The sequence below is a fragment of the Sprattus sprattus genome, assembly GCF_963457725.1.
Source record: "Sprattus sprattus genome assembly, chromosome: 8".
Lineage (NCBI taxonomy): Eukaryota > Metazoa > Chordata > Actinopteri > Clupeiformes > Clupeidae > Sprattus > Sprattus sprattus.
This window is the reverse complement of record NC_137927.1, coordinates 19,863,749-19,886,355: the sequence shown is the minus strand read 5'-3', so window position 1 is coordinate 19,886,355 and position 22,607 is coordinate 19,863,749. Positions and strand designations below refer to the sequence as shown.

The following is a 22,607-nucleotide window of genomic DNA, read 5'->3' as shown; positions in this document are numbered from 1 at the left end:
CTCATCTCACACATCAATCTATGGTGCATAAAGCTATGCAATACACTGATTTAGATTAAAGGAGTAGGTTTTCCCTTGAGTAAACTTTCCCATCGCCTAGGATGTGAACAAATAACTCAAACACTTGTTTCAAGTCCAAACAAGGGGTGCACACCCACATTACTTTATTTCAGCACAACATTGAATGAACTTGTTAGATAAATTATACTTCAACTAAAGTATTTGATTAAAGGGACCTAGTGGCCTACATAATTCCTACACAATTTGTCCTCATGAGGTAAAGACAATATTTTTGCTGCACATGTCACACAATGCTTTCACCCTAACAAAAGAGCATGATAAACAGTGTGAGAAACAATCTGACTGCTGACGCTACACACCATCATGCTGGCACCACCCCCTCTCCCTCAGCTCTCAACGCCCAGGTTAGAAGTTCACACTCAGATGATGTGTAGTCTGAGATTCACCAGCTCTTGGCAATGACAGGTCCATTTTCTAATCAGGATAAATGGTCTGTGACCCTGGATTTATCACAGTTTGATGGAAGTAACAACACATTGCTTCATCTGAACTGACAATACAATCATTCTTTGTTTCTGCTAGTAATTTTAGGTTATATATCTCATGTCTTTATTTTATGTTGCAAGAGCCCACATAAAACTGTGACTGAAAAAAAGTCTAATAACCAAAGCTTCTGCATATCTGAACGGATTTTAATTCTGTACGATTAATGTAGTCTACGTTTGTCTAGATGGAGCTTCCTTGTCATCTTTCCTGAGTCTGTTTCAATTTTAAATCTCAACCCTTTGATTTCCGTGAACACCTGGATTTGGTAAGTAGTTCCATTACTATAATACTATAGTATGATTGATAATTGTATAAATGATGGGCTAGAATGTCAGAGATGCGGTGAGCTAATCAACTGAATGAGGAAGATCTCAAGATCCTGCTATCCTAATATACGTATGTCATACAGGAAAATCATAGATTAAAAGATTCACTTAGTTGTACACTGTTGTTATGTTGTTACACCACACAGCCAAATGTATGTGTTAGACACCTGCTTATAGAGTATAATCTATAATATAATCAAACACCTCCACCACTAGGGGGACGTTTACCATGAGGCTAAATTTTGTTTTTAAAGGGGGCCAGATCAGTGACTGAGGATCATGTGTAGTAGGCTAGTGTCTATAGCAAGGACAAGAGTCAATTCCATCAAATTTGACTATGAATCCATTAACACATAGAAAAGGTATTTTCTTGTGCGGTAGCCTAAACAATATTCTGAATGTCCGATTTGAACAAAAACATCTATTAATACGTCCACTTAACAAATGTAAATTTTGCTGATAAATATGGACACATTTGTGTTTTTCTCTTGCCGACAGATTTCCCCCAATCACCTTGATTCCAAACCACACGCTGTAGGCATTGACATTAAAATGCAACCTAATCCAGGTGAACCGATCGATTTATTGGGTCTGGCAGGTAAACTGAACAGGAGTGGCAAGTTGAACGAAACCGAAATCATTTCCTGGGTTGTACTGTTCGGCTATTACACAAGGATTTCCACTTCTGCAATGGTTCATTTACGATGAAAAGGCTTCCGTTGCCCAAATATCCTAGTCTTTAGCTCTATATATTTAATAATTTTCTCCAGGTAGGCTGTGTTTCATTTCTTAACCAGCACCACAACATTGGGTGACTCATTAGGTGACGCCCGCTTACATTTGTTACCTTGTTGTCTTTTTGTTTCAGTTCACTCAGAGCGGTAGGAAAAACATCTAGACAAATGTAATGTTACAGAGTTGCGTGTCAAAGGTCGTAGCCTATTGCCACCTGATAACACAGTGTGGGTCTTAGTAACGTGCTTGGGTTTCGAATATGATAACTGTAGCCTATGCCAAGCTAAGTCAGTCTGATTGTTTGTCTTTTCAGTCGAATGGCGATGTATAAAGTTGTGTTTGTACTATGCCACCTTGTGCCATATGGACTGCCTGCATGTACGAAAAAGTTGGAACACACACAGGATATTGAAGATATTTCCAACACAGGTACATTTAGAACATCTAGGCTACTATGTTCTACGATATATTAAGATACGCTGTAGCCTACTGGTGTATTGACCATTTGATACGTGTTTTTAAAAGTAGTCTACTGCTTCAATCCTGTTGTATTTTTGACTACGTTTATTTTTCCTCAGTGTTTGTGGATGGGGAAAATGCTAACAAATTCTTTAAGCGCCATCTACTGCTTAATCGGTTCGACTTTGAAATCTTTACCCCTGGTAATTTGGAGAGAGAATGTAGAGAGGAAGTATGTAGTTACGAGGAAGCACGGGAGGTCTTCGAAAACATACCAGATACAGTTGAGTAATGCTTTCTCTCTTGTTTTTAATTACACTGCGATGTGTGAACTTAGTTTATCCTGTGTTATAGGAAGATGTGTTTGCTTTAGGCTACCTGTAAGCACGTTCCGCCCACATGAGGTTTTCAGTGGTCGTCCATCAGTTCATTCACACTACTAGTTATTTAGTCTACGTAAGATAGCACAGCAAGCCTGCTTCTTTGAGTAGGCTATATAAATATATAAAATCGTTTATTTTACAGGATACATTTTGGAAGGCATACACTGGTAAGTCTGATATTTTTTAGTATTGGTATTTATGGGTAGTTAAAAACAATTTGGTGGTTGGTCTACATTCATTCACTCATTAAAATAAGCTATAAGGTTATTGTGAATAATGAGTCTTAAATGTTTTAGAAAGGTTTGAGTTTCGTAATGCTGTTTCCGTCTCAGTTGTAAAATGACTCACACTGCTATCTCTGATTATTGCTCTGTATAATACTGATAGGCCAGGAGCAACACCCATCCCGCTTTGACGTGACTGCATTGTTGGTCGGACTCATAGCAGGTGGAGTCACACTTGTTATAATAGGCCTGCTCATCTGGTACGGCTGTCAGAGAAGGTTCAAGGGCGGGGGTCCTCCAGGGTGAGATCCCAAACAACAGACACATGGTGCCAAGTTTCACAATCTATATTGCAAAAATGTACCCATGTTAATCACCATCTTGTGGGAATCTTTTGCTGAGCGAGTGTTCTTTAGTGTTATGATGTATGGTATGTTTTGATGAACTGTAGGTGAACATTGTGAAGTAAGTGGGCTACACAACTGTTCAAAAGTTTGGAATGTCACTTTTTCCATGAAAGAAAGTGTTAAGGTAAAATAAAGGTAACTCTTAGTTAACAGTCAAAAGATACTCAAATTAGTTGTATGTATAGAAAATATAGTTGAGACATTCACAAAGTTATAAATGACGATTCCCACTTGAAATTATTTCGTGCTTGAAACTTTGCTTTCATTGAAGTTGAAGAATCCCACATTTGCATCAGTTATGGCTTTGCAGGCCTTTGGTATTCTAATTTCTTGCTTCTAAAGAAATGTCACCCCATGATTTCTGAAGCATGCTTCAAGGTTGAATCGGCTTGATGAGCTATCTTCTAATACCATTCAGTCCAGCTGTTCACCCAACAGCTCAGTAGGGTTAAGATCCTGTGATTGTGCTGGCCAATCAAACATCCATCCAGTGTATCTCAGATATGTCTTTTTATTTAAAGGTCACTGTTTCACTTTTTTAAGATCAGACTGGTGTTTTCTGGGTACTATAAATGCTGGTGATATTTGTATGCTCTTGAACAGTTATGCATTCAAATTAGAGAGTGATATTTGTATCCTCTTTCACAATTATGCACTCAGGCCTCCCACTTCTATCCTGGTCATAGACAGTGTGTGGTGTTTTATGTAGTACACTTTTAAGATACTTTCAGTTTCTTGGCAATTTCTTGAAGCCATAATTTCACAAAAAACGACAGTGAAGAAAATTTGCCTTATACACCTATCTAAATTTTCTTCCTACAAAAAAGACATTATTATTTTTTGAACTGTAGTGCATGTCCACTGATTTGTAAGCAACTCCCCTTGTTGCTGTGGCATTCTGTGTTGTACAGTAATGTTTGTTACTTTCAGACAGGGCCGTGGGCGCACTAGAAGGAGTAATGCCTCTCTGATCATTAGGCGTCTGGAGGAGATTTCTTTACAGCCAGTGGGACCATCCCCTCCAGAGGATCTGGATGCCCCTGGCTTGCCCTCATATCAGCAGGCGATTGCAACCACAGGACCACATGATGCTCCTCCTCCTCCGTATCCAGGGTACTCTTTGAACAACTTGTTTTTACCCACTTATCTTTTGCATTTGAGGATCGACAGCTAGCTATTCAAATTACATTGTTCAGGTGGTCATCAAATCCAGTAGTAAAATACATTTAGAGATGTGACTAGTCTTGAGGTTTGAGTATTTATAAATGCTTCTTTTGACTCTCCATAGGTCAAGGCCAGGCACCCTCCGACGGTAGCATCAATACGTGTATGAACTCTATGGGATGATTTTATGAAGGAAGTCATGATCACTTTCAGGAGGCTGGGGTTATGGATGTTCCCTTGTTGCAGAGTGACCTGCTTGGCATTTTTAAAACGTACACTGCTATTTAATGTGATATTTTGTGATTGTCGTGAGTGTTGTATGTTTAGTTGTGCTGATGAGAGGGATTTGGCCTCGGTCTTCCAATTCGTTTAAGTGTAAGTCAATTTTCTAAACATTTTAACTTTCATGGCATACTTGAAATACTTGGTGCATGGTCCAATCATAGCACTTCAGGGATTAAATTGGGAGACTAGGAAACCAATATGAAGCATCATATAATGTAATTATTTAATATGCAGTGGATGTTTTTGGAATCGGACAACAAACAGTTTGTTTGACACTAACTGAATTGAGTGCAGTAATGATCAACTTGATTATCTATTGACAAACATCTGTTTTCTGAAACACTTTCAGTGCCTATAAGATGTATGCCGGATAACAGACCAACAGTCTTTAAGCACTGTTTAAGCACAGCGGGTACTAAACTGCTGTGTAGAAGGCAATTACCATATTATTACTATTTATAACATGCATGTAGGTTAGTTAAACATACCATATGTTGTGTAATGCTGCACTTTTATCTGGGAGGAGGCTATTCCATATGTGCAATTATTTTTCAGGAATGTTTGTGAATGTATATCTTTTAATCATTTGTATGTCAGCAAAATATTTTGAAAATGGCATTCCATTTTTTGTTTCTACATGAAGCTTTTGATACATGGTGATTGGCAATAGTCTCACACTGAAAAGATAGGTAACATGTACAACTTCTTTCACTGATGTCTGGACATACAGTCACTGTTCTGCTGAACATGCATGTCTATCTATACCTGTATATTTTGATTTGATTTGATTTTTTTTAGTCTTTGGAATATTGAAAATGATTCCAAATCATCTCATACTCCATTCTTATTTAATGACTATCATTCAGACCTTGAGGATATTTTCTGCAACACTACAAATAAACCAGGGGTTAGAATGTCTTAGTTCTTGCCTGTTTAGGCTATTTTGGTATTTGAGGTTGCATTGCCCCATTGATCCATATATCAGCTTAAGAAGATACTGTGATTATGCTACAATAAACTTTTAAAGTTTTGTTAATAATCCTTCCTGTCTCATATTTGCATAAAGCCATGTAAATCCATCTTAATTTAATTTCAATAGAATTGTGCAAATATAATTTTTGTAAATTGTCAAAGTTAAAAATTACATATTGAAAATATGCAACTTTATGTGTATTTCATCTGAAAAATATGAACATTTGATAAGAGGTCAAGTTTGTACCAAAGCCTGCATCGAAACACATTAGGCGTAAGGTAGAGAATATTTAGGTTACGACTGAAAGCGAAATGGGCTAATGTTGTTGACCTACCTGTCTTGAGTTACTGGAGAAATAACTTAGCATGAATGCAAAATTGTAGGGTGCATAAGTATCATGTGTGTGTGTATATATATATATATATATATATATATATATATATATATATATATATATATTAGAGCATTCGTATAGTACACAGTCAAACTTCGTAAACATACATTGTGCTCATCCTTGTTGAAGGAAACATCAAGACAGAAAACTTCCAACTCAAACTAGTCGGAAGTGCATCTTGGGAAATAAACCAACATGAGGATCCGATCCAAGTACCATACCACCATGCACAGCCAGGACGATGTTTGATTCAGGGGACATGCACAGTGATAATCATCATACATTAATCTCTCGCTAGAAGTCACTGCCGCAGATACACCGGTATCTCAACTCGTCGGCGCCTCCGATGTATGCATCGAGAAAATGTGATTGTTTTAACCGGCCTCTTACTTGAATGTGTGCGTACTTCACAAAGCTATATCGGGGAAGTGCATCACTCCCAATCTCGACCGGATGATGGACAGGAATTACCCGACTCCAAGCTTCGCAGACTCGCTTGCCCCTCCACCACAGACCGCAGCTTGGGCCTACGAGCGTAGCACCGCATGCATTAAGCCAAGGTAAGAGATGAAGGGGAGGGCGGGTCACCTTCCAAAGAAAATTCCGGTGATGGAAGGCCTAGCATAACAAACATAAATGTGACGGTTTTTTGAAGTTAGTGTGCGCCGTTTGGCTTTACAATTGTCAATGGGTCAAAATCAGTTTTGAACTTAAGAAAGTATCAGGAAAGTAGTAGGTTATTTTACTGATTGCGAGTCGTCCACGAAGCACTGGTACGTCACTTAGGCTACAATGCGTAGGCTATTGCACTGTTGCACGTTAATTGCCATTAAACACAATGGATTATCTGCATATGGGTGCATTTGGAAAAAGGCTCATGTTCGGTCGATTTGTGGAAATCCCTCTCTATTGCAGGGAGACGACTTAAGTGTTGGCAGTCTGGCAAACTATACAGCCCTTCCTGCATAGCTCTAGACTATTTTGAACGATGTAGATTGGTTTGTTTGGAAATTATTTAGCGATAATATTACAGACATAGTTTGTGTTACCACGGGGCTACATGACATGCGGGGTACCTGGTCGAAAACTATTTATCGTATTGACGAATAGTGCATATTTAAGTGCTTTGTTCCGTTGTGCACTCAAACCACAGTTTACTAAACAAAAAGTCAATGAACTTGCGGTTTAGCATCATGGAAGTAGGCTAATTCGAAGCAACGTGCGATTCACATTGGTTGAAAGTGCTTATGATTGAATCATTTCTAACTTGACCCACTTGTCATTCTGTATACTACAGTAACTCATAGCCGGGTACAGCATTACAATGTGACGTTAGCTGCACATGAAGCTGTCAGTGGCATCTCCACCAAATATGTATCAATGATTGTAGTGCCTGAAAAAAAAAAGTTTTGTCAAATGGTCAACTTCAGTAGAGGACCATTCAAATCATTTTGTGTCAATCTTCACAATTGAAAAAACCCTACTTCAATTTTGAATTGGTTTTGAGTGAGTAGTCTCATTAACTAGTTCAAATATACATTGTTCTTTATATTTAGGTTTTCAGAATGCCAAATATGTGTAATATTTCCAGGGCTGAATAGTAGGCCTAGTCCTCCCCCTTATACTGTCTATGTGTGTGAGTGTATTCTTTTGTTTGTCTAAAGAATGTCCTGATCATCTGATCATGCTATTTAAACATTGGTTGGTTATTTGGCATTTCATTTCTTGGTCTCTTGAAACTAACTGGTAATCATCAGGTAATGTTCAGCATGCAGTCATTTTGTGTTGGTGTTTCCAAGTCTTTGGAAATTGCTGTTAATCATGGAGTTTGCTGTCCATCAGCCTGCCTGAAGTAGTTTACCTAGTCTCAGAATTACTTTTCCATTTCCTTCTGAATCATAACCTCTGGAAATCCCCATTAAAATTAAGGTATAACCCATTTGCACAACAGGCCAAACATGGTGTCACAATAACCATTCGAAAAGTTTCAGAAGTTAGGTACTATTTTAGTTTTTCCGAGGTATATGATCTATTTGGATGAGTTGTTTGCTTGGACCGAAGATATGATTTTTAGCAGGATCTGATAAAAATGCCCCTCTGTACCTGCTACCTACCTAGGACACTGTTCTACTCTGCATCCCTTTGATGTATAGTAAATGTTTGATGTACAGTTCTGTGAACTTACGTAAGAGCCTCAACAATTGTCTTTTACACGGTTACAGTCAAATGGGTAGACCTGTTAAGTTGTTTCTGATTCAAGCCAGCACTTGAACTCTGAGAAGAACTTGTGAATGTGCAATTATTTTGTCCTTATCCTCTCTTTGGCATAAATAAAGCAACTAAATGTTGATCAGTCACTACATGTATACACTGAATCCTTCACCTGAACTATGTCTCCATCAATTTTGGCAAAGAAGTCTCAGTGATGATGTGTGTTGGGTATTTAGATAGTTTGTTTTGTTATATTGTTATGGCATGGAAACATGTGTAAAGTTCCTGGTGACAATCATTCACCTTGGGTTATTCATTTTCTGAAATGAATTTGCTGAACTGTGATTTTCTTACCAAAAACTGTGTCCTTATTTAGGAGGCAGTCTTGGAGTAGGAATCTTTGGCCCAGACCTGAGCAAAGTCATTAGTGTCTCCCTGTTTATAGTGAATAAGAGAATAAGATGTACAGATCAAGATATAACAGGCTCAATAGATAGAATGCCTCAAAAGATAGGAGAGGTCCAAAAATGTACACCGTTTACTGTTCATTTCAAGTTTAAGTTCAGAACTTTGGGCTTGTTTGTCAAGAAAAAGTGATGACCTACTACACATAGTGCTGATTTGTTACTAAGAAAGTGTGTTTCCCTGTCAATGACTGGGTCATCTGGTCGTGGTTTTTACACTTTCACAGTCTGTGTGTGCAAGTGCCTTGTTCCTCAAAATTCAGGACATGAAAACCCTTTAATTTACAAGTGTCCTTTAAAAGTAGGCCTGATTGTGTTTTGAGTTGAGATATCATGGCTATAATGCACAGACTAATGTTCCAGTAGTACCTCAGTGTCATTAGGGATGTTCAAAGACAAGTTAACCAAGGGTCCTGACCTCCAATTTTGTATTCAGATTTGTTTTTTTAAATTCAAAGGCTTGTCTCGTTCAAAGGCTTACATATATGAGGGAGAAATCCCAAATATTAATATTATATTATATATTATATTCATATATATATTTTTTAAGTGGGGTGGGGCAAAGTTAATTTTCGTCTGAATTATAGAGGGAGTTAAGGAAGCTACTTAGAAATGCTGTATCATCATCAACATTTTGCTGATGGGGACAGATATGTACTTTGTGTGCAAACCTCTTCCAGATTTCTACCAGAACAAAAACACATGAGTTTAACATCCACTGCTCAAAAAGTATTAAACATATCTACTAACTTGATATTCCTTCTCTTAATTTATAACAAACTTTTGTGGGTATCTGTGCCGTTTCAAGGCCATATGTGGATTTATCTGTCAGAATATGTCTTGTAAGGAGGGCTTCAGGCTTCCATATCAATTCCCATAAAGTACACAGTCTGGTGTATAAATAATGTAAACATTTCAAAAAGTATTATTTTTCAATTGACGTTACTTGCAAAATATTTCTGTGGCTGATATAACCTGATTATTAATCACTGACATTGCACCCACTAAATCAATACTCACACACATTAAATCATTCACACTCACTCACACACATACTTCCACACACTTAATCTCCACACTCACACACACACACACACACATACTCACACACACTCACAAGTAGCATTGCATGCTTCTCCCAAACAGTCCAAGACGATGAGCATGGGCACAAACAATTCCACATGATGTTCCCCAAGTCTTATAAAGCAAATCAAAATGATGTGAACAAAAACAAAACGGTGATTGGGGTGTAGGAGTGGGCTATGGCATTTTGGAGTACACTGGAACAGAATATGACCTAACCTGCCACTCAACATCTTCTCTGGGCAGAGAGTAGAGAGGAGAGTAAAATACATATTTACTAAATTAAACACACGTATTCATGCAGCTGTAAAATAAGAAATAAATGGCTGATTTGAAGCTTGCCCTACACCCCTTAAAATGTATAGTTTGCTTGCACTTAGGTAGTATATTCCAACTCACGAATTGTTAAGAGTAACACATTTCATTAATTAATTAAAATAATTGATACATCTTCAAATTTTACATTATTTATACACCTGATTGTGTTCTTCGTAGGAGATTTTTGTACTATGTGTCTAAAATTATAATTTTTGTATTATTATTAATTTAATTTAATTTTCATTGCATTTTCATCCTGGAACCATCTTTACAGGCGAGTTTCTACCAGACTAAATGACCTATGGCCTTGGCACTGTACAAATCCCCATACAAGTTTGTTTTACAACAGGAACAGACATATTGTTGGAATACCGTATAATACCTTTTGAGTGTACCAATGAAATGTATCAAACTGATGAGAACCTTGTCGACCAAGTACATGTCTGTCCCCATAAGCTAAATAATAGGTAAACAACATTTCTTTCAAGTTTTTTTGTTCGCCTTAAAGGCTAAGGTGGGGAATACGTATACATTATTCTGAGCTCAGTCTAACTCCCTCACCTCTCCACATACAACATTTCACACAGATTTCTCATCGTTTATTTGCGTTGAATCCCAAGGCTGCATAAATGTCATGTTGCAGCAGAATATTTATAAGCCTACAGGTCAACAAACTTTATTACCAGGAAGTGGCAAGTACATCTGCTTTGCATACAACTATTCATAGTTTCCTACAAAGACATTCCTTAGACAGACAGACACATCAACTAATGTGCAAGAAAAGGAGGTTATTTTACACACCTTCTTAAATTTGCTACACCATCATTACCATGTACCAAGCAGTGTCTTTATTGATGGGCTTTTATAGGGTTTGGGGCCCTCCCTTGAATTCTACCCAAGGGCAGTGTTTGATCTTCGTAGTAAATGCATCTGCCCAAACTGACGGTCATTCGTCTAATAAAACTGTGCACAACTCCTATGCATATTATACGGTACACATCCTTGTTTGTGACCTACTGTTAAAAAGCCTTCTGTTTTATGGGTGTTTTATGAGTGTTTTTTATCTGTTCAGCTTATCCTGACAACAACCAACATTTAACATAGAGATATACCATAAAAAATGCTTAAACATCAATACTTGGCATTTGACAAGGCAGGATGGTTCACTGTTAAAGCACCTTTTTTTCATATAAGTAGTTTAATGTGTATATAGGTTGAAACACACTAAGCCTGTGTCCACTTTGTTGTGTTTTTCTCTGAATAGTTCCAGTTATGGCGCCACGCACTTGGAGTCGGAGCTTCTCCAGCGCCAAACGTATGCTTCCAGCCAAATCCCAGCCTACACCACCACGCATCACCCAGCAGGTTGGAACAAGGCACATCAACATGTGATTCCACTTTAAAATTCATAGGATATGTGTGTTTTTCTGACGTGTTCTTTTTGTATGTTTGTTTGGCCATTTAGGTCTGTCTGGGGTCTTTGAAACCAGTTTGCATACTTCAGGTAGTAACGCTACTGAGACCTCGGTCATGAATTTTCTTCCTGCCCTCGAGTCCAGAAGCCTTCAGGCTGGACCTGCAACCGCTTCTCTCCTTCCCCAGTTTAGGACTCCCTCATGGCAGACAGGTATACTGAGAAAATCTGATTTTGCATTTTTGTAATTATTCTGCATAAAACATATATGTATGTTGATGTGTTTCTGTGTAGACACTACTCTCTCACCTATATCTGGTTTCTTTTAATATGCCAAAATACAAAAAGGTTCCTGTTTACATGTTAATATAATCATTGTTTGTGTGTGTGTGTGTGTGTGTGTGTGTGTGTTCAAAGCTGCAAACTCCTCAACTACAGAACTGTTTCTCACTGGAGCCTTGTCTTCATCTGGAACCTTCCCTGCAGCTGCCCTATCATCCTATCAGCATCCCACTGCCTTCCCCTCCCGGAGTTACACCACCACACCCTCACTGACAGTCCAAGATGTCACTTATAGCACTTCTAATGGTCTGATGTCTCTGACTGACCCCCTAATCCAAATCAAATCTTCCCAAGGTACCGTGCCTACCGCTCTGGCCTTTGATCGCCTGGGTGGCTCCCCCTTAGGGGCTGGTCTCCCGCCCCAGTCCTCCACATATCGCTCAGCCCAGGAGTCTGCCCCACACCTCTTGCAACCTCAGTTCAGCCTGCTGCATTCAGCCCTAGGGAACTCCCAGCAGGCCCCCCAGCCTTATGGTGGCCCAGTTTTCTCGGGCTCCATCGAGAGAGCACTTCAGCGTGAATGTAGTGTGATCAAGCACCACCAGCGGCCTTCCAGTACCCAGTCAGTTCAGGAACAGCTGCCTGGCAGTGGGCAGCATTCCTTACAGGGCTACCTGGCTGGAGAGAGCGATGTGTCCTTCCAGCAAGAGCCTTCACGCCAAACCCCTGTGCCCTGCAGCCCCGTTGGAGATTCAGCTCATGCACTCAATGGTGGAGCTCAGCAAAAGATAGCATCTCAAACCACACTGACGCAAACTCAGGCCTACCCTTCCTCCCCTGTGTTTTCGCCCTCCTCCGGAGCGAAAACCAAAGACTGTGCTTCCAAAATCCCCCCGCATCCCGCTGATGGTCCAGTGGCTGAACCACAAACACAGACAGACTCGTCTGACCTTCAGCAGCAGAACTACTCATCTCCAGTGCAGAAGCAGAGCTCTGTGATCGCCACCCACTCTCAACCGTACACATCCACTCAGCTGCCCAGTTTGATGTCCATTAACCCATCACAGACATACATCACATCTCAAGCCCTCTCCAACAGCATCAGCCATTCACAGACCTTCTCTACAAGTCAGACAGAAAAACTGCCTTCCATTTACAAGACATTATCTTCATTTGCTAGCCAGTCGGGTAACGTGACATCTGTGAGTCAGTCATTAGTTTGCTCTTCCAGTCAACAACAAGCATTGCCCTCAGTGGTGCACAGTGAAGAGTACGCACAGGTGCAGGGACTTTGTTTAGGTAACCCCTCTCAAAACTATTCTTCCAGCCACTCTCAGGGTCTGCCAAGTGTTAGCTACTATGCCCAAGGGCCAGCCACTGCCAGTTCCTCACAGAGCTATGCGACAGGACAATCTGTGACTCTTACCCCTTCCTTCTCTTCTAACCATGCTTCAAGTTTACCAAACTCAAACTCCACCCAGGACTACAGCCTCATACAACCTCCCAGTGGTAAGACTGATAATTCGTTGTTACAGCAGCCTCAGAAATACTTGCTCCCGGTTCAGTCACCTCCCTCTTCCACTGCCTCTCATGCCCAAGCCTTACAGAACAACAGACCCTCAGTGGAATTGAAGCCATCCTATGGCAAAAGCAAACCAGATGAGAACTCCTTTCTAACTTCCAAAGAGGATTGTGGAGAGCTTCCCATTCAAGATGTGCAAGCATTGCAGCAAGCCTCTCTGGAGACTTCCACTCAAATTGCAAGTAGTGCGATTGGAGCTCAGAACAATGTGGTGTATGTGGTCTCCAGAATGGATGATAGGTACAACACCCAGAGTGTGATTCGGAGCAATGCACGATCTGAGGATCAGGTCATGGGGATCTCCAACATGGAACCCATGCAGAATGGGAGAATGGGTTCCTTGAACCAACACGGGCAACTTCTAAACAATGCTAATGCGAGGGCAACGCCTGACCCAAAAAGCAATTCAACATTAATGCAGTCTTCCCATGTTCCCATGAACTCAGAGGAACTCAAGCAGCACACTCTTCTGCTGAAGGCGCCAGCGTCACAGCAACAGAACCATCAGACACATACCATCAGAATTCAGCAAGATCACTGTCAGTCCCCTCAAGGCCAAACACAGTATGTCCGTGTTCCTGGGGCCCAGATCCTTCTAGAACCCTCACAAATGATATTCCTTCAGCAAGCACCTTCTCAGATAGGACAGAATTCATCCAAAGTGGCCAGCCAAATGCAGCCAGTCCATTATCTCCATATGAATAATGGGATTCATCTCAACGTTGACAACCCGAACCAGCAGCTGGCTGTGTCACACCAAGTATCTGACACAGGAGACCCCTCCAAGCAGCACCTGTCACCAAAAGATAGTTTCGGCCAATCAAATCAGCAGGACGCAAAGCAACACTTTACCCTCAGCTCCATCTGCTTCCCTGAATCTATGCTGCTGGCAGATGAGAGGAACATCCTTTCCAATGTGGATGACATCTTGGCTGCTACAGTGGCTGCCTGTGGAGTGACTCCACAAGACTTTGCTAAAGCCACTTCCTCTGAAGGGGACATGCCTTCAATTGCCAATCCTACAGACTCCAAGTGCCACTTTCAGTCAAATGAGAGCAGGCATGAATCTTCCAACTATTCATCGCAACAAACAATTATTTCCAATACTCCGACTATGACGGTGAATGGCAGTCAACTGACAACAGACATTCATAGGTACCCCAAAGATGAGATTGGGGGACATCAAGCATTTACATTAGCAAACTCACACATACAACACAGCACTGGTATCATTAACCATCAACAGGAACTTGTTGAAGAAGCAACAAATGTCCTCAGGAATGTAGGAGGTGTTGGCCGTGAGGCACTTGACAGAAGCATGACATTACCCAAAGGGCATGCTGTGAATCCCATGAATGGTGTGTCCCTTAACTCCAGTGGAAATAGCAATATTAACAGTAGAGCTTCTTCCAACTTTCACCTGGCTGGCCAGGAATGTCCTCAATCAGGGCTTATGAACAAGAACCGAGATGTGTCTCTGTCCAACAGAGTAATGGGAATAAAAATGGAGAATGGCCTTGTGGAATGTCCCGCTGATGGGCTCCCAAAGAAAAAGTCTAGGTCAAAAGGCTCCTCCAAGCTGGTTGTTGATGAAGAAAATGGTCAGCTCAGATCTCAGAGACGAAACAGCCAAGCTAAGCGTCAGAATTCAAAAGGCAGTGACACAAGCTCACCCTCTGCCTCGGAAGGCGGCCTCGACGGCTACCAGCAGCAGGAGAGGATGCGTCAGAAGATAAGGGAAGTTGAGGAAAAACAACCAGAGGTGAAAACTGGATTCATCGGGTCCTTTCTAGATTTTCTGAAGTCTGGTCCAAAGCAGCATTATTCCTCCCCTCCAGTGAGGAGCCCTAATCGTGCAAGAAAACCCCCCGCTTCCTCCAGAAGACCCCCGTTTCCACTGGCCATGCCCACACTTCAGTATCCCCAAACTCCATTGGAATCGCAGGGTGCACACCCTGGTAGCTCAACAAAGAGGCTGGATGAGGACCTTCACAAAAACCTGGAAACTCTTCCATCATTCTCATCTGATGAGGATGAAGCGGCTGGAAGAAACCAAGATCTTCAGCAGAGCATTACCTCCGCACTCTCATCTCTTGATGAGCAATCGGACAAGAAGCAGAAGATAGGTATGAAAGGTTTCAGTAACATCTCAGTCGTGTGGCAGCATACAAAGTAATGGATATTTAGAAAATTCAATGTGTGAGTTTGAATAAAGACTAATTCAGTTCATGTATATTGTATATTAGTTCACATGTTTTTCTATAATTCACATTTTTTTTTCAAACCCAATGCAACATAATAATGACGTAGGTAATATTAATTCAAACGTAACCTTACTAAACTGCATTGCAGAGTAAGGAAATGGCGATGAAAGAGATTTATTGTCTTTTCTCTCACACACAGACAATAGATCTACGAGTGCAATGGAAAAGCAGGAACAATCTTCTAACATGCAGTCATCAGCTGTTAAGCCACAGGAACAGCCGTCAGTGGAACCACAGGAACTAAATGCAGAGGAACTTCTGAAGAGCGTTCCCCCTGACCAATTAGCAGTGCAGCTCGTCACTGTTGCCATCGAGGGCTTGACAGACGAAGAGTTGTCAGACAGTGGAGGAGAGGGAATGTATCGCGAGCGGGATGAGTTTGTAGTGAAAAATGAGGACATCGAGAGCCTGAAGGTAAGCTCTCATATTTGGTAAGCGTGACCCCATCTGCCACGTCTGTCCTCGTGTGTTCGTTTACTTTTTTTTTTTTGGCAGGCATTTGTTTCCTTTTAGCAATGTCAGCATGACACATAAGCCAGAAAGTGCTTTCATACAACCCATTGGTTCAGTGTGAGGCACCAGCTTTACCAGATATTAAATAGTGACTGCAGTTCACAGATGTGTCATGCAATCTGCTTAAGAATGCTCCCAAAATGGCTTTAGCTGGGAGTTCTATCAGACAGTAATGAATCATCCCTGCCGCTCCAGTCTCTCGGAAGGAATGAGCAATATCTGTGTGACTTTGTAGTTTAAGCCCTTTTGTCTCTGTCAGCTTTTGATCCGGTCAGTGGCATGTTCTGTTTTTGTTTGGGTCTAGGTGACATTGAAAGCAGGACTGGACCCTCCAGCCATCTGGAAAGTACAAAAGGCCCTGCTGCAGAAATTTATCCCTGAGCTGCGGGATGGAAGACGAGTGTTTTCAGCCACAAACAGTGTGAGTGGAGCCCAACCAAAGCCAACATTGAAATATTAATGCAACAATACTGACTGAGCATAAATTTGACCTAGACTTGGAACACATTACCACTCTTCACTGATTGAAATGTAAGGATTAGCTTATTCTGTTACTGTGTATAGAGAATTGTGATCTTAACTGCAATTCATTTTGCTAGTTTTATTAGAAATGCTGTGGAAATAAGACTCAGAAATAATGAGGTTATGGTTTTAAAAGCTCTTTCATCTATTTAAAAAAAAAAGAATGGTGTTGGAGAGGCTCTTTAAATGTGGTTTGTGTTTTTATTTTAGTACCTGGGGTACTTTGGAGATGCTAAGACAATGTATCGGAGAGTGTATGTAAAGTTCCTTGACACAGTCAACAAGAGAGAGTATGTTCGGGTCTGCAGCAGAAAGCCCAGGTGCAAGCCAATGCACTCTATGAGGTAAGGAGTTGCCAGTGTCATGTCACTTTGTTAGTATTTGGTATACAGTGTGTCAAAGCTTACCTTTTTAAAGACCCACTTTTGTGTCTTTTTACTAAACCTGTGACACTGACATTTCTGTGTGTTCTTCTTGGCAGAGGCTCCCAGGCCAAGGCTCTGCTTGTGCACAGGATGGGTCCTGCTGCTGTCTCTGACCCCTCCTTGCTGAAGGCATTCTCCAAGCCCAGGCCAAAGCAGCCCAAGGCCAAGGCTGAGCCCCCACCGAAGAAGAGGAAGAAATGGAAAGAGGCGTTCTCAACCTCTCCCTCCGCATCATCTCCTGAGGCAGTGAGTGAAGATGATGGTGAGGACCTTTTCTTTGTGAGGCAGCATGAACCCGTGGTTACTGCAGTGTGTGTTTGTTAGGGTTTCACTCTAGACACAGTATAGTCTATGTAGATAACCACTAGCACTTAAAAGTCATTGGTAAAGATTGGTCTGCTTTCCTGTCTTGCTTCCACTCCCCCTCCTTACCTCTCTCTCAGAGTTCACGCCTCCCATCCCGTTTGCGTCACGCTTCCTCAACACCAGGATGATGAAGGAGACCTTCAGGAGCTACGTGGAGCTGCTGATCAGTGTGGCCTTAGATGCAGAGGTCATGAATACTCTTGAGAAGGAAAATGGTGAGCGTTAAATGACATGAAATGGGAAGCATGCAAGTTCTCTTAAGCCGTAGATTAAGATGGCCTGTCCTGAACAGTACTGTTTGGTTGTAGTTATGAGGGGGCAACAGTACTTCTGATAATATTCATTAGTGTGTACAGTGGTGGGTAGAGTACTGAAAATTGGTACTCAAGTAAAAGTACAATTACCTCCTTCAAAATCGACTTGAGTAAAAGTAAATATTCCAATTGGAAAACTTACTTGAGTAAGAGTAAAAAAGTACTCTGTTTAAAAGTTACTCAAATTACAAGTTACTTTTTTGTGTTGGAGTGTTTGGATCAATGAAAAACATAACGTGAGTAAGTCGGAAAGAAATGCACTCTTGACACATTTCTTCACAAGTTGCTTCATTGTATTATGTATGTTTTTTTTTCATTACACATCTCATAGATCTCATAGAAAATAACAGTAGGCCATTAAAAACATTGACCATGTAGGAGATCTCATTCTTTCTCATGGAGGGAAATGCCCTCTCTCTCTCTCTTTCTGACTGCAAAAGCATTGTTATTTACAAGATCATCCCGGTTAGAGAAAAAAGATGCCATGAATCACTTGCCATTTTGCACATTTTTGACTTATTCGTGCTAGCAATTCTGACAGTATAACTTAGCTGCCATTTGCAAGCTAGCCAAGTTAATAAACATGATGCTGACGGTGAGTTGCAAAAAAAAAAAATATTACATTGGAGTGGGGGCTGCCCCAGGACTGTCAGGAGGACCAGTAGTAACGCTAGCTTCGTCCATCTTCTCATCCATAGTGGTGACGTTTAAAGTTCGAGTCGTAACGGTCGACCTGAAGTTGTCTCCTGCGCGGCTATGAAATGACAACAATGTTGCAACCTGTGGAGGGCGCGTCGATAACGCATAGCTAACTGACCTCTCCGTTTTTACCCTCTCTGGTTGCCGTGTATGCTGTATTCCAGTAAACAAAGATATGTGTACTTTTATCACAATACTCATTTTAATGAAAGCACAATGGAAATGTAACTGAGTAAAGAGTAGAATTCTAGTTCAAATATTTACTCAAGTAAGAGTAAAAGTGCAGACTTTATAAAGGAACGCAAAAAGTACTCGTTACCCGAAAATTTTTCTTTTTTACTCATTTGCGTTCCTTGTAACGCGTTACTACCCACCACTGAGTGTGTATATACATCGCATTAATTATATATAGCTAAAAGATGTTGGCTAAACGACTGAATTCCTTTGGCATCCCATCACACTAGTCAGAATTGTGACTAATATGGTCTTCTGGGTTGGCCTTATGTCACCAGATGTGAAAAACAGCAGAAATATGACACCAAACTAATACACTTCATTCTTTTTTCAACATACCATTTTGAATAATCATGAACATGTATGGCCTTAAAAATACTGAAGACATTTATGTTTTCCTCTTCATCAGATGAGCTTTTGCTGCCTCACATGAAGAGGATGGATGGCATGATCACAGACAACAGGAGAAGATTACTCCCCAAACTACGCATGGGACAGCTGTTTAAGGTCGGCTTGATACAGTTGATACCATCAGCAAAACATGTTTTCACTAGCAGAGTGTACCTACTAACACTTAGAAGTTGTCTCAAAAGGCAGGATAAAAGTAATTCACCCCCGAGGTGGATTTCTCTGTGACTTGATGAGTGTAGTTTGGTGAGGATACTACAAAATACCTCAGGAATCTACTTTCCTGTCCAGCACTCAACAATATAAAAAAAACACACATCTTTGACCCTACTAGACAGCTCCTGAATCTCAACCCACTGGTACATTTCTTTGTGTGTTTGGTTGTTTGAAATGGTCATAGGGTGAGCAGAAGAAGGGTGCAGTGGAAAGGGAAGCTTGAAGATTTCGACTGGGTAACCTCTTTCTCTCTGTTGAAACTACAGACTGCACTGGATAGCTTTCCTGAGATCTCGGTGGTGACGGAACTGAAAAAGGACGGAGAAACTCCTACTTTTAAAGTGCGCCTAGGTGGGAAAGCTTACAACAAGAAGACTATGAAACCTTCTAAATCCCCAAGCAAACTGCCATTGGTAAGGATCTGAATGTCACTCAATGTACAACGTACACATACTTTTGGTGAAATCTGAAAAAAAAGATATATAGTGTGATATTCTTGTAGTTAATTTATGTTTTGTCATGGGTTTGTGATCCATTACAAACAAGAACAGACAAGAATGGGCACTTAAGAACCTGACCACTAGATGACGCTAAATACCTTTCTTTCCACTACACGCTATGTTTGTGCGGCTGTACTCTGTACACATTGTCCTCCCTGGTGTTTTTCTAGATGGTATCCATCCTTTGTTGTCTTATCAGGTGTCCAGGTGTGTGTTTGTCATAGTTTGCATTTTTCTGCCAGTTTGTCACCAGCATAATACCCACAGAGGACAAGAATTAAAATTAATGAATGTGAATAGCTGAGTTTCCCCTTTGTTTTGTAGGAGTACACTGTGGATCAGCACAAGACTCCGTGGTTCTCTCTCTATCACTCACTTCAGCATTACAAGTACCATACATACCTTATGTGTAAGGATGAGGTAAGAGAGAACAGTAGCATATTGTATCTGCATGTTTGTTTGTAAAATGATTAAGGGTCTCTTAGTGACAATTTGCATCCTATGTCTCCGCAGGAATACTATGTACAGACTGGTAATGGATGCCATACTGCTAACATTCTATAGGCTTAAACTTGCCTTGTTGAACTTGTCCAGTTATTCAGTAGGATGTCAAAAGTATCGCAATATTACATTTTGTGATGCTGTATCAATTTTCAAACACTATATTGATCTTCAATCTATAGTTTACATGCTAAGATTCGTGGCAGACAGTTGTTCATTGTGTTTTCTTCAGCTCTTCAATGCCAACATAAGAATATAAACTGAGACAGGAAGTAGCATAAGGGCTTTATACTATGACAGTTTTCCTAAAATTTGATTAGAAAAACGCAACATATTGCTTACAGTGTTGCAATGTAGTGAATCGTTACCCCTGTATCATGATGCGTATCGTGCGAGTCTTGCCAATACACAGCCTAATGGAGCACACACACACACACACACACACACACACGAACACACACACACACACACACACAGCCCTATTTGTCTGTTTAGATGTGCAGTGGCTGTCTGTACATTGGACTTGCACCACAGGAGCGTGAATAATGTGTGAAGAATAGATTGCTTTATAGAAATGTGCTTTGATCAACTAAAGGGAATATGTTAAAGCATGCCCCTCTTCCCTCCCTTCCAGATTGCTTCTCTGCGCTCTCGGGAGGAAGACCTGGGGCAAGAGGAGACTGTGCAGAATTGCCTTAGCAACAGGGTCTGGGTGGAGGGCCTCTTTGACCGGTTCGGAGAGCTCCTGACACAGGTGCAGCAGGCCTGCCTATAGCCAAGAAGGTGGAGAAGAGAGAAGTTACCATCAGCGTATGGATGTGATCTGGGCATGACGACTGGGACGGTGGAGGGGTGGGGGACTTCAGCTGCCACCCGTAAGCTTCTATAGCACTAAAAACAGATGGAGAACAGGGTCGAGGTACATAGTGTGACAGCTCTTAGCAATTCGGACCTGGGTTTTTTTTTGTTTGGAGAGGCCGTCTTGAAGTGTGGCACAAAACAAAAAACATTGACTGACTTTCACTTCTTGAACGTAGCACATTACGTTATTTGTTTTACAGCTAGTTAAGCTGCTTCTAGTTTGACGTTTTGTACACACAAATGTCGGTTGTTGTTTTCTTTCTCTCTTTTTTTCTTAGTTGTGATGGACCAGGACTGATAAGCATGCACTAGATACAAAGCAAATTGCATAGGACTTTGAAAACTTCCAATCAGATGTCAGCAACTTTTTTTAAAAAGGTTGGGATGATTAGTAAATGAGTAGATCTATACGTACATAAAATATATATATGTAAGACATCCATTATTACAATGGAGTGCCACATTTATAAATAATACTGTACATTATGTAAAGAAAGCTTTTTGTCAGTACATTCTCTCAAAGATGAATTTTACTTAATATAGATTAAATACCTTTTGTGCTTCAGAAACTCTGTTTTAACAAAGGATATACATCTGAACATGGAGTTGGTGCAATTCTAATACTGCTTTTTATTATATTTTATTGTAATAAATTGTATTACCATAACTATTTTCTCTGAGATAAAAGTACATTGCTTTTGTACTCTTGTTTTCTTTACAAACCTACAGTTTATCTCACTAATAGTTGTATTTTTCACAGAAGGAAATATTATGGTCATTTGTTTCATGTTCATCTTTGTAATAGACTTTTTTGTTTTCAGAAAAGAATCCCTATACATTTATATGTTGGTTACATATTGTACACTATATATCCTAAGATAATTCCTGTCTTTATAATATTACAAGTTTGCCTCGGTTTTAAACTGAATATTATGCCAACAGCATCAGACTAGAGTTTTGCTTTTAAAGTGTAGCTGAGTTACACACTGCAATTATTTTCTGATACAATGAAATAAATTTCGTACTAAATGAGCGCAGTGAGTGACCTTCATGCCTGTTTTCGTGTGCACAGACCACCTTTTCTTCTTTTGTTGGATGCACCATCTGACGAAAGTGGCCCTATGAGTGTCCGTTTCGCCTATGATTAACAGAAGCCCTTCACAGAGTGGGCTTATAAGTGTCCATTCCACCGATTCCCTGTAGAAGACCTTCACAGACTGAAGGTAAAGGCCTTCATTACATTGTCAGATGTCAGACCACTGTTGGGCTAAGTGCTAGTGGGTGTATTGCATGTGGGATAGAGGTTTAATGATGGGCGAGGCAAAGCATCCTTGTTGGTACTGAAAGCATTTGATATTCAAAACAAAATGTCTATGCTGTGGCAAGTTGCAAACAGGAGGGGGGCTCATTCTGGTCGTAGTCTGCCAACAAAAGTGGAAAGGGAGAATGGCAATCAATCAACTCTTAAAAAGTAAATAAAGTATGCTAAACCATAATGTAAAATTTGGCATGA

The 22,607-nt window shown here is 40.6% G+C and overlaps 2 protein-coding genes across 2 annotated transcripts; both read left to right on the top strand.

Moving 5' to 3' along the window:
* Positions 1-1,945: 1,945 nt before the first annotated feature.
* prrg4 (proline rich Gla (G-carboxyglutamic acid) 4 (transmembrane)) lies at positions 1,946-4,417 on the top strand (the record flags this gene model as incomplete). The annotated part of the gene is made up of 6 exons (XM_080843035.1): positions 1,946-2,057; positions 2,207-2,370; positions 2,613-2,637; positions 2,858-2,996; positions 4,032-4,214; positions 4,390-4,417. 6 exons carry the CDS (start codon positions 1,946-1,948, stop codon positions 4,415-4,417), a joined length of 651 nt encoding a protein of 216 aa, XP_080699161.1.
* A 1,942-nt stretch (positions 4,418-6,359) lies between these two features.
* On the top strand, positions 6,360-22,004 carry qser1 (glutamine and serine rich 1). The gene is made up of 13 exons (XM_080843168.1): positions 6,360-6,477; positions 11,258-11,358; positions 11,459-11,620; positions 11,825-15,397; positions 15,675-15,949; positions 16,353-16,469; positions 16,781-16,914; positions 17,052-17,257; positions 17,439-17,576; positions 19,018-19,115; positions 19,499-19,645; positions 20,057-20,152; positions 20,868-22,004. The coding sequence occupies exons 1-13, from the start codon at positions 6,371-6,373 to the stop codon at positions 21,006-21,008; spliced, it is 5,295 nt and encodes a 1,764-aa protein (XP_080699294.1). The 5' UTR covers positions 6,360-6,370; the 3' UTR covers positions 21,009-22,004.
* Positions 22,005-22,607: the final 603 nt, after the last annotated feature.

Excerpts from the sequence above, each read along its gene's own strand:
- qser1 (XM_080843168.1), top strand. The coding sequence starts at position 6,371 with ATGATGGACAGGAATTACCCGACTCCAAGCTTCGCAGACTCGCTTGCC. Across the intron at positions 19,116-19,498 it reads GCATGGGACAGCTGTTTAAG|ACTGCACTGGATAGCTTTCC; the intron begins GTCGGCTTGATA and ends TTGAAACTACAG. Across the intron at positions 20,153-20,867 it reads ACCTTATGTGTAAGGATGAG|ATTGCTTCTCTGCGCTCTCG; the intron begins GTAAGAGAGAAC and ends CCTCCCTTCCAG.